Source organism: Rhodnius prolixus, unplaced genomic scaffold, assembly GCF_049639745.1.
Source record: "Rhodnius prolixus isolate KJV_2025 unplaced genomic scaffold, Rpr scaffold_10, whole genome shotgun sequence".
In the NCBI taxonomy this organism is placed as follows: Eukaryota; Metazoa; Arthropoda; class Insecta; order Hemiptera; family Reduviidae; genus Rhodnius; species Rhodnius prolixus.
The window spans coordinates 16,542,323-16,555,152 of NW_027411615.1; the positions used below are offsets into that span (position 1 = coordinate 16,542,323).

Consider the following 12,830-nt stretch of genomic DNA (forward strand, 5'->3'; position numbering starts at 1 on the left):
TTAGACGAATTGAAGATTCAAATTGTGTTCTAACTTCGTGATTCAAATTTAAATAGTAATCAGAACTACCTTTGTCTTTTTTTCTATTTTAATGTGCATGTGTATGTGATTACACATAATAAAGGGCATAATAGAGATAAATCAGAAAAATAATTTGGAATAGAGTTAAAATAAGTTTCTATTTAGTTATGATGAAGAAATATACATTTTAGTATTATTTTCACAAAAAAATTATTATAAATGAAGTGGCCGGCATAAGGGTCCGTGACATCTAATAAATTCTAAAAAATATTAATGACAAGTTAATGCAGTAAAATTTCTTAAATGATATCAATGAAGTATTAATGAAATGTTGGGTACTTGCTGATTTGTGTACCTTTTGGCGTTTAATCAACCCTTATACTTAACATTTTAAACTGTAAGTTTTTGTTAAAGATTTAATTAAATTGTAAGTACAATTTTCAAAACACTGGACAAACAATACAGTTTCTTTTTAAAACATAAATAAGAATTTTATTTTTAGAAATTTATAATGAATTTGACGGTTTAAACATATATAATTAAATCAAATGGATATGTCTGTATGGTAATACATTTGGTTAGGAAAGGTCACTATGAAAATGGTCAACCTCTGGGTCAATACGCACGCTCTCTGGCGATGTTTACTCCCACATTATGCTCAAACAAACCCGAGATTACTTATTTGCATGGCATCATTTAAATTGACTGTTTGAAGCTTACTTAGCCACGTCTCAAACACTGATGCATACGTAGTAGAGAATTAAAGAATTTAAATTAATTACTCTACATTCGTATTTATTTTTTACTGACTCCCTAATAATATGAACAGTTTTGAACCAAGTCACATTAATAAACATCTCTACTAGGATTTGCTAGCAATAAAATGTTGTTTATATTAGAATTCTTTGCACAACTATCGCTCTAAAACCTGTTAAAGATAAAGAAACCATGATAAATTAAGACAGCAAGTTTAGTGTGAGTCGGAAACTTAAGTGAATTCGAAATATCTACACCGAAGTAATTAATCTACGTACGAGGTCTGCAAATTAAGTAATGAGACTGATTTTTTTATTCAAAAAGAATTACAATTCCAGATTGTCACCTTCAAAATAACTTCCTTCTGAAGCCACACAGCGCAGGAGACGTTTCATCCACTCCTCACAGCAGAGCTCGAACTCCGATACTGGAAAAGCCTTCAGCTGGTCGGTTACAGCCGTTTGAATGTTTTGCGACTGTCCCAAAATGAGTTCCCTTGAGATGATTTTTCAACTTCGTGTCATTACTGGTAACTGACTTATCTGCCATGCAAATAAGTCTCATTACTTAATTTACAGACCTCTTATGATAATGAAAGTCCGCAATTGGGACACAATTAACACCTGATAAAGTAACTTTGTCTTTTTTCATGTTCCATTTTTTTTTTTTTGAGATCAATAAAACATTTAAAAACCACAAAAAAAAAAGAGTTAACAACATGACAATTACATTATAAACTAAGTTGTACATTTATTTAAAAACAACAGTAGATAAGCTAGAAGATAATATTTGTAATTTCTTAATTTAAGGCGCGCCAACATTTGTGGTCATTGGCGCCCGGAACTTTTTTCAGCGCTCTGCCGGCCTTTGGACTGTGTTTACACGTTGCAGGCATCACTATCCATCACCGGACAGAGAGCTGTAAGAAGTTCTTAGAAAGAGAAAATCTAAGAGCCAACAGTTGGATTCGAACCCGGGATTTCCGAGTTGGAATCCAGTATAAGCTAACTACTGAGCTATCCCTTTCCTATAATACAATATATTATTACAACAATCAAAACTCTTTTATAAAGTTTACTTTTATCTTGATAAAATATTTAATATTTAATATTAATGATATTTTTTACAAACTTTCGAACATAACATATTTGTTTATAGTGCACAAAAATCCTTCAAAATTACAATTAAATCTTAAAAAGTTAAAACGCTTGAGATATTTTATAAAACAAACTTAAAAAATCTGTCAAATATAAATAAGATAACAGCAATACTGTAATTAAGCTACCATACTGCTACTGCAATAACTCCAGGGCTGCAGCTAGAGTGGTTCATATTTCCTAGGGCCAAATTCATAATGAAGAGGCATAATTTTGGTGCCATGCAGTCTCACAAGTGCTGAAGTTATTTCACCTACATACGCTATATAGTCTTCTTCTTCATTTTCCTATAATAATAAAATTATTTGTAAAAGATTTATCAAAATTAAATTGTTCGTGAAATTATCATAATTTTCATATATAATTTGAAACAACAATATGCAGGATTCGCCGATTTTTCTTAAACAGGGAAGGCTATTGCACATATATTGATTTTTAGGTTGCACGAACTAGCTAATGAAAGAGCAATGAGCCAGATCAGAAGAGGTACCACAAAATATATAAGGAGCGCCACAAAGATTGTCAAAAAGATACAAGTTTTCAAGAAAATTAAGGAAACTTGCACCAGTTACTGCAATGAACCTGCAACTCTTGCACAACATTACAGTTTTCAATTTCAAGTTTGGTTTAAATTTGATAGCTAATGAAGATTCTATGTTTTAATTCTGTAAATATATTATTTTTCTCATAAATAACCGATAAACACAGTTTTCACTTAATTCGAATTTTAGGATAAGGGTTAAGAGTTTGGAGTTTAGAATAAGTTTGGTGAAAATTCTTAGATTTTAATCATTTTTGCCATGAGAACATTGAAATAGGAGAATAAGACAGCATCTGATTTACGTAGATAATATTATTTTGTCAGTACAAATTATATCAGCACTCTTAGAAGTTTTCGAGTTTACCAAAGAGGCCAGTAAACTTAGACTTGCAATCAATGAAGCGAAGATAAAGTAGATATGCTAACTACTAAAAGGTACGAATAGGAAGTAATTTGTTTAGAAAAAAAAAAAACGTAGGTTTGAAATGGTTAAACAGTTCATATACCTTGGGACTGTTATTACAGATAGGAATGAAGTCAGCGTATAGACCCAAAAAACCAGAATAACAGCCTGTAATAAATGCTACTGGTACTTACAGAAAGCTTTGCGTTTATACCAGCTATTCAAAATGGAATTTCTTATGATACAATTTAACAACTGCAGTTAAATAAATTCCATTTAGTACTTTGAATTTGTATTTATGAAGCAATTGAAAACAAATTTTCTTTCAAGGGGACAAGAAACAGACTGGGTGCTTGCAGCTCTAAATATAAATATAAATCTAAATGAATTTTTAACTTTATTAAAATTTAATCGAGCCATCTTGAGTTCTAGCCGATTGGTTTTTTATTGATTAATAAAAAATGCAATAGGGTGTAAAACATGTAAGTCTATTTTTAGAATAAAATAAATAACTTCAATGAAAATGAAAATTATTAATAAAAACACCTATTTAATAAAATTTATTTAATATATATCTTACATTTGATAAAAGTATCTCTTTTTTGTAATAAACATGGATTTGATGTGATGCATTTTACGGTTTCTGAATACTTTTAATTATTAAAGATAAACTGTAATTTCAGTAAGTAATTTTATTTATTGAAAACCAAAGTGGATTGTGTCTGGAATATTAAAAATAAAAATAAAAACTCAGCAATAAAAAATATAAAAAAACTAAAATATTAGTTTCCCTGAAATTGAGGTAGACGAAAATAAAGATTCGTTGCTAAACTTGGAGCTCAACAGAAATGGTCAATAAGTATAAATGTTTAGGATTACTTACACCAAAAGTGCATTTGACTCATAATTTCTAGCAGAAAGTTTCTCCAGCAAAGTTAGGTTTGAAATAGTAAAAAGTTTATGAATAAAAAACATATACGTTATTTCGCTATACTGGAACTTCTTATATTCGGTTCTATTCCCGATAGATTGGTCAGAGAATCTAATGGTATGAAAAAAATAAAGAAATTTTGCAAGATGTATCACATATAAACTTCTATGCTCTCACAACTCTAACAATTCTTTTCAGATTTCAGCTCATTCTTTATGAGTTTTTTTCCGGATCAGATTGGCAAGTTACAATAAAAGGAAGTCAATAAACACATGATTAGATGAGAAAGAAACATTCGAAGTCACTAGATCTAGGTCAAAGCATGGTAAGGTAATTTAAAGATTTAGAACTGAAACTGATAATACTAGTATAATACGTATTTCTCGGCCAACTTAAAATACCAATAAAAAAGTAGATTATAGTCACTAAATGATAAGTTGAATTTTACTACAGTTAAACTAACTGAAGTCCAGTTACTGTTTTGGTCGAAATTATTTTCTCCTCTCCACTATAGCCAATAATAATAATAATAAAATTTGAGAACAGTCCATCCAAGACTACTAGAAAAAATATTTTGAATAATTAATAATCGATGCTTACTTTGAATAATTTCTGAAGTCACTCGCGACTGAAGCCTTTTTCATTGTCAGCCATTGTGTAGTGTTCTCTCTTAACTCATTTCCATTACGACAGGGAGCTCTTAGGAAGGGAAAAAAAGTAGTCTGTACTGTACAGACGGCTGACTTGAAACCGAGATCTCCACGAGGGAGTCTATGGTACTAAGCTAAAGCTTAGAAAACACTGAGCTAATCTCTTCTACAGAAACGTTTTGAAGCTGCTTCTTTTGCGACTATACAAGAAGCTATACGGTTAAATGCAGTTAAACCAACCAACGGAGTTTAAAGTTGAAGTTAAATATTCCATTTCTTTATTATGTTTTTTATTTTAATTTTTTGAGGCTTATGGAAAAGTTAGAATTGCCATAACACTCAAGTTTAACAAATAGTCGTATTTGTCGTTGAACTGGGATCTTTTCTCTATATCATACTTTACCTTAGGGGGCCTTCGTTAAGTTTATAGAGAATTAAAATTTCCATAATTACTAGAACTGGAAGTTAATCGGCTTAGATTATTAAGTTTCAGTAGAGTTTTAGAAGTTTCACAACCTGGTTACATCACAGTGTTTCTCTAATGTACGGTAAAGTCAGGTGTAATAAATGTCTCATCTTTTACTTTTACACAGTTAAGTGAATTCCTGCTTTTATTTTATTTTAAGAGATTGATCTTTGCAGTAAAAGCAATATTTAAGGATGTACAAAAAAAAAAGAAAAAGAAATTAAAAATTGATCGCAACAGTAATCAGTAGCTTTGCAGAAAAGTAAGGTTTTCTAAAAGATGTTTTCACATCTGGTTTTGTAAATTATGCAACAGAGATGCTCAGAACTGCAGGTTTAAATTAATCAAGAAAGGGTTAGCAACATACCTTCAAGTAAATTGCTAGAATTAATAATAGAACGAAATCCAAGTACAACTAGGTATAGAACCAATGCCACGTAATCATTTCCCTTGGGCCCGAAGTTCTAACAATCAGCTAACCCTTACTCTTGAAAAAGATTGATGAATTTTAATATTTCATTATAAATAATTATTAATCATGACATATAAAGAGATCAATCAATCAACTTTTGGTATGCAACAGATTGTCGCTTAATGATTTAACAAAATAAGAGAGGCAATTTATGAAAAAAAACCTTCATATTCTGCTCAAATGTAATGTTTACTGTCTATGTTTAAGAATATAAGAATTTATTATTGATTTCATACGTCATTAGAGATTGAATCATCAGGTTTGTGAAGAGATCAATTTTATTAAGCATTTTCAAGTTAATACCCCTCTATTCGACTCAAAGTCTCTTCATATGATGGTTTTATCAAAAATCAATTTATTTGCATGGGAAAAAAAAAGTCAAATTAAAATAAAGAAAAAAAAAACTGTGATGAAACATAAATTATGTTATAAAAACAAACTTATTATTTGATTTTAAATTATTTTTTTACATTTTTTTGGAAACTAGGCCCATTTCTAGGCAAAGGCTTTCTCAGTTTCTTCCATAATTTTTCATCTTGTGCCGCTCTTCTCAAGTTGGTGCCATCCACCTGACTTTACAGTTCATGTGCCCGTCTTAAAAATTGCCTACATTTTTTTCTTCAATTACCCAGCGGTGTCCACTCTGTCAGTTTTCTGGTCCACTTATCATCCAATCAGTCCGGCCCAATTCCCTTTCAAAGTCTTTTATTCTTTTATTATGTCGTCTAGTTACGTTATTTTCCATATTTATTTTGTCCCTTTTCTATGTGGGTCGACAACTCCATTTTCCACGCACCCTCGAAAACCAAAATCAAAATCTGAACCAAAACTTTCTTTTTCATATTTGAAGTATACTTCACAAACTAAATGTTTGTATTTCGTTAACTAAGTCAAATAAGTTACAAATAAATCTCTACATTGGCTTCCAAGAAGTGTTTTACGAATAAATGGATTTGTATTTTTCTAACAAATAGATTTAAATAATTAAACACTCTTTGCCAGTTGGTTTTTAACAGATAAAAGGTAACTCGAAATGGCGCCTTTAAAAACTTACTTATCGTAAACGTACGAGGGGGTACCCAAAAAAAACCGGAATTATTTTTTAAAAGCTATTTATTTACAAATTTTTTACAGAACAACCTTATCCCCTTCAAAATACTCTCCATTACAACTAATACATTTGTCCCACCGGTGCTTCCACTGTTCGAAACATTTTTTGTAGTCATCTTTAGAAATGGCTGACAGCTCCTTCTTCGTTTTTTTCTTGACCTCTTCAATGTTGTCAAATCGGTGACCTTTCATGCCCTTTTTCATGCGTGGAAATAAGAAAAAGTCGCACGGAGCCAGGTCAGGCGAGTAAGGTGCGTGGGGCAGCGGAACCATGCCATTTTTAGCCAAAAACTGTGTAACAGAGATGGCTGTGTGTGCAGGTGCATTGTCGTGGTGGAAGAACCAGTCTCCTGTTTGCCACAAATCGGGTCTTTTTTGGCGAACACTATTGCGCAATCTTTTCAAAACTTCCAAATACAAGGTTTGATTGACGGTCTGACCTGGGGGGACAAACTCTGAATGGACTACGCCTTTGGCATCAAAAAAGCTAATCAGCATTGTTTTGATGTTTGACTTGACTTGACGACATTTTTTTGGTCGGGGTGAAGATGACAGTCTTCCATTGGCTCGACTGTTGCTTTGTTTCTGGGTCATAACCATAGCACCATGACTCATCACCAGTAATGACCTTTGACAGAAAGTCTGGATCAGTTTCAAGCTGTTGTTTCAAAGCACGACATGTTTCAACTCGATGTTCTTTTTGATTGTCAGTCAGAACTCGAGGAACAAATTTGGCAGCAACCCTTTTCATCCCCAAATCTTCCGTTAAAATTCGCTGAACCGAGCTCCAAGATAACCCACTACTCTCTGACAGTTGATCAATTGTCTGTCGACGATCTGTGAACACTAGCTCTCGAATTTTTTTCAACATTTTCGTCGATTCGGGCAGTTGATGGACGTCCAGAACGAGGTTTGTCATCAATCGACATGTCGCCATTTTTAAACCGAGTAAACCACTCGTATACTTGAGTTTTTCCCATAGCGTCATCTTTGTAAGCTGTTTTCAACATTAAAACACTTTCAGCAGCATTTTTGCCGAGTAGAAAACAAAATTTCAGAGCTGCACGTTGTTCACTTAAACTTGCCATCATAAAAAACGAAAAAAGAACAAAACAGCGCTGGTAAAAACAATCACTGCAGATGAACAGAACAAGCCAGGCTGACAACACAGGCAGGACTGAACTGGCAAGGAATTGCGCTATACACGTCTAGCGGCAGAAATGCGTACTACATAAGCTCCATGCGCGGCAACGCAATTCCGGTTATTTTTGGGTACCCCCTCGTACTTCTACTTATGTGGTCGCTGATGTTAAAAATATTTCAAAAAATAATAATAATAATAATAATTTCTAATAATGAAATGGTTACAAATCAAATAGTCTAACCCTGGTTCTGACAGTCACTGTCCAAATACCTCGAGGATTCTCTCCCCAGCAGTGGACCGTGGACATTGTCCATCCTCTTAAACCAGAAGTGGCAGAATCTTTAAATCGTTCTTCTAACATTATACTGGGTGTTCCTGAAAAATAAATTATATGATATAATTTAAAAATAGTAATAGTTTATCTGCCTACAAACCAAAACAAAGTAGGAAATAACAGCTTCTACAACCATGAATCAATATTTAAAAAAATAATAATAATAAATCGAATAAATGTATTATTAAACTACTTATAAAATGGCGTACCTATCAGTTTAAACAAAGGATGAACTTCAATTTAAACCTATACTTAGCTTCATACAGCTGTAACAAACTTTCACATATATTTGACATCAATTAGATGCCAATAGGGAAATTATTGAGGTACGATCAATAAATGTTGTAAACAAATTTCTTTTTTTACACGTTACGTTTCAGTAAATACATATTACATTCTGCAGGGTATATAAAATTTGTGAAGTTTAATGCTGAGCTACATCATCGTGACTGTTGATATTAAAAATTTGATAAAATTTATATAATTATCTCGCACTAATTACTTTTAAATCCTAAGTTGCAGGATAATAGCAATAGCAGCATATATTATGCAGGTTATAGCCTATTTTCCTCGAAGGAAACCCCCATTTCAGCAGCAATTTAATTCAACAAGAACTTTCAATAATAAAATGAGTATTTTATCCCTTATTAAAAGCACAATTAAAATGCAAGTTAATACCAGTTACTTCACCAATCTGTACGGCTACCAGTTAAATCATTCGGTGTATTATTACAACCTGTTTAATTGCTTGTATTTATTTTGTTGATCTCATTTAAATAATTATAAACATATAATTTTTACTTCATTAAACCTTCAATCGTTAGTTGAGAATAATCTGGCACGACAACTCACAAGACTTTTTCTTACTTCAGTAGTTTACATTTAATGAACAAAATTTCTTACAGCCTTGAATTTCGCAGTGTACAGTTGGTCTTCATATCTTAAAATTCTTTTACTCATAATAAGGTGAACCTAATCAAATTAATTAATTATGTGCGAATTCAATTAACGTTAATTTTTTTTAATTTTATTTTTCTTGACTAGGCAATTGAAATAGTTTTTTATTTGACAAGAGAAATGTGACAAACGTCATCCACATGGTTAACGTTTGCCCCCAAGAGATCAAGTGAAATGCTGAATATGTACGAGGACAGGCAAGTTTAGAGTTGTAAATACTATAGGAACTTTTTAAGTTTGTTTCTTTTTTTGTATTTGTTTTGTTTTATCTGTTTTGTTTAATGTTTTATGTCCAATGGCGTATAAAGTTTTCTCAGTATTTTATTTATTTATTTTTCAAAACTGGATACATGAAAACTGGAAAAATAAATAAAATACAAAGCATAAATAAATAAATTCGGGCGCCAATGACCTCACATGATGACACGCCTAAATTAATAACCAAAATTTAAAATAAATATAGATAAATAATAAAAGTTCAAGAAATAATAAGAGAAACAGGAATATAATCAAATAAGACATATTAATAAATATAAGGTCCTGAACTACGTGGTGTGGCTATTAAATAACGAAACTATTGTTATAATACATTTTATTTTAAATTTATACATATTTAGTTATTATCACCTTCAATATACACCCCTCTCCTGTACCTGCAACGCTCCTTGCAAATATACCATTGTTCGAAACAGTGCTGGAAGTCTTTTTCAGTGAGCTCCTGCATGGCGCGTGCCGCTTTTTCTTTCACAGCTTCATCGTGTTCCTTTTAATGCAGATTTGACTTTGGGGAACAGATAAGAGTCACAAGGGGCCAGGTCTGGCGGATGGGCCTAAAACTGGGATGTTGTACTTGGCTAGAAACGTCTTGACAGATAATGCAGTGTCTTGATGGAGAACCCATGACTTGTTCTTCCACAAATCGGGTCGTTTTTTCCTTACTCTTACACGGAGTTGAGCAAGCACCTCACGGTAGTAATGTTGATTAATTAGAATCGATATTTTCATCTGTTTTGGACATGGAAGGACGACCCGGGAGGTCATAATCTCCGACGTCTTCTCGGACATCTTGGAAACTCTTGAACCACTCAAAAACTCGCGAACGTGATTAACATTCATCGCCATAAACTTCTTTTAATACAAGATAAGTTTCAGTAGCGGTTTTTACCAAGTTTCAAGTGAAATTTCACGACAATTCGTTGCTCTACTACATTTGTAAAATCATGTTTTCGGCAAAACGAAACTAACACCTCTTACACAAACGACGGTTCCGATCAGACAGATTTCTCTACAAACACGTAAGACGCTGCAATCGAAAGAGAAGGCTTTACGCTGCACAGCTGTCGGTCGTTAGGATTTGGCGCATGCATAGTTCTTCTGTAGCAGCATCAGTCTCGTTATTTAATAGCCACACCTAGTACATTTCAGTTTAGGCGGCACCTAAACCTAATAATAAATTAGAACCTATTCTCGCTTTTCCGTATTTGAGTGAAAACTCACAACATTAAAGACCAATTTGTAATAAAAACCATTTTTCCTTCACAGGAATCATCAAAAAGTGTATTACTAGCGAAAAATAAAAAAATATTAAGTCTTGCGCTATCGCAATACTATTTCTTACGAGAAATAAAAAAAACTATGTATAAATAATTTAATACTTTGTAAATATTTAACACAATAATGCATTTAAAATCATGAGTGCTTTCTATTGAATTACTTTAGTAAATAAAATTGAATTCAGGAGGGAATTAATCACTTGGAACAACCCTTGAGAATTCATTAAAAATTACTAAGACTTCCACCAAATGAAAGACATTATAATACTATAACGGATAAAGTAAATTCTTCACTTAAAAGGGGGGTATCACTGTTAATTAAAGCACTAAAATCTCTCTCCCTTGTTTTTTATTTAAACAAATAAGACAAGAAAGTTTTCATTCATGGAAAGTATTAAAAAGTAATCTTGTAAATTGGTGCATGGTTTAAGGGGTAAACCCAGCCTAAAATTTTAACACATAACAAAACTTCATTTCTACTGTATTTAAAAGGAGCTGCTAGATTAGGTAATTGCTTGTCTATTTCCTCAGATTTCTTTTTTCTAATTGTCCAAAAAACTTAAACGCTAAGTGATAAACATAAAATCAGCAGACATTTTCGAATTCACTAGATTATAGAGAAAGTAAGCATCTCATGTGATGTATTAATGGGGTATGTTTGTTTGTTATAATGGGTTTGGGGTTTGTTCAATTTAATCCAATCTAGAGTCCAGAGCATCGCTACAGAAGTGTTCTTTCCTGGTATGTCGATATGTTCCGACACATAGCTTGTCCACCCCGTTATTGCGGTGCGCTTGGTCTTTTATTTCTGTCAAGATTTAGATTAGATTTTGAAAGACGGGACGGGACCCATGCCCCACGGCAGCGCAGCCACAAGTACTGATAAGTTCTTCTAGGAGAAATGACGATTTAACCGCCACAACACCTTTATTGGTAGTTGGTCTCTAAGCTTGCCAGAAAAAAAAAATACGAAGATTACTACTTGCACGTTACCTGGCAACTCCACTATGGGACTGGGAAGTAAGGAACCAATTTTACAGACACATATTTTTCCTAGAAAACCCATTAAACCAATTTTTATAGAAAAATGACACCCTTTCCACAATAGGACAGTTCTATACCCATGAGTATACTAAACTATACTATACCAATGATTTCATTTCTGTTTCAGTGCGCAAGTCAAGAGTAGCAATTAAAATCAACAGACTGGATTTTTCCAGTCTGAATTTACATTGAGAATGGTGGGTCCCAGGTTTGTTAGAATTGTTTGTTTTGTTAAACAAACAAATAAAGAGAAAAATAAGGGAAAGTAAAACAAAAAAAAAAAATGATGTACCGTAAACCAGAGTTAGTTACTTTGGCTTACTTTTTAAGTAACCACGGCCAGCAAGAGAAAAGCTAACAGATGATGGCATGCGTTTCAAATTATTTTTACAAATATACACACATTTCTTAAATATGACGTACTTTTTTTAATGTTTAGGTGACAGTTCTTTTAAAAGTAATGTTTTCAAGTTTAAAAACAACCAGGAGTTTCTTGGGTTCATTCATACTTATCCATTTAAGGTACTTGTGTTTTTATGCTGAGCTGATAAAGCTTCATATAAGTACAACAGGATGAAAAAATTAATGCCAGTTTCAGTCATTATAAACTTTATTCTGCCGAGCTTTCGATCTAGGAACTAGGTCATCTTCAGGGCTAATTTAGTCCATGTACAGACAAGGCAGAAGACACACCAACTCTCTAATGATGTAAAACAGTATCAATATACAATACAGTATCAATAACAATTTAATTAGCCCTGAAGATGACCTAGTCCCTAGGTCGAAAGCTCAGCAGAATAAAGTTTATAATGACTGAAACTGGCCTAATTTTTTCATCCTATTGAAACTATGATTCAGTCACCAAAACTGATGAACAATAATTATAAGTATAACTTTAATAAAATGAAACCTAATAATTATTGAAACAATATTTTTATGAATAAAATTATATTAAATGTTCTTAAATAGGACACATAAATGGACATCCCCTTGAATACTGAAGTGCCCTCTATTGTCCAGCAATGTGGGAGGATTTATTTTTGTCTTAATATCTGAATATTAGCCCATTCATATTCTAAGTGATCTTTTTTTTTCCAGGCCACTTTCATTATTTTACAGACATGGACATGCTAGTGTAGGAACTGACCTTTTCCACAAGTTTATTATCCCATATTGTCCCAGGCACTTCTAAGCAGTACTGTTGCAAAAAATCATCTTTATTTATTTTTATTATTTTTTATTTTATTTTAAACTTAGATACAATTAAAAGTTACTCTAGTGTTTTTGCACA

The 12,830-nt window shown here is 32.4% G+C and overlaps 1 protein-coding gene across 7 annotated transcripts in view; it reads right to left on the minus strand.

Annotated features, from left to right (window-relative positions):
* Positions 1-160: 160 nt before the first annotated feature.
* Positions 161-12,830, minus strand: part of LOC141456709 (neuroendocrine convertase 1-like) — a 75,998-nt gene continuing 63,328 nt past the window's right edge. For all 7 annotated transcript variants that reach the window (XM_074132924.1, XM_074132923.1, XM_074132920.1 and 4 more), the window contains 2 exons: positions 7,893-8,026; positions 161-2,221 (listed from right to left, as the gene is read on the minus strand). In XM_074132924.1, coding sequence (XP_073989025.1) covers positions 2,096-2,221; positions 7,893-8,026 — 260 coding nt within the window. In that variant the 3' untranslated portion in view covers positions 161-2,095. The remainder of the gene's footprint in view (positions 2,222-7,892; positions 8,027-12,830) is intronic.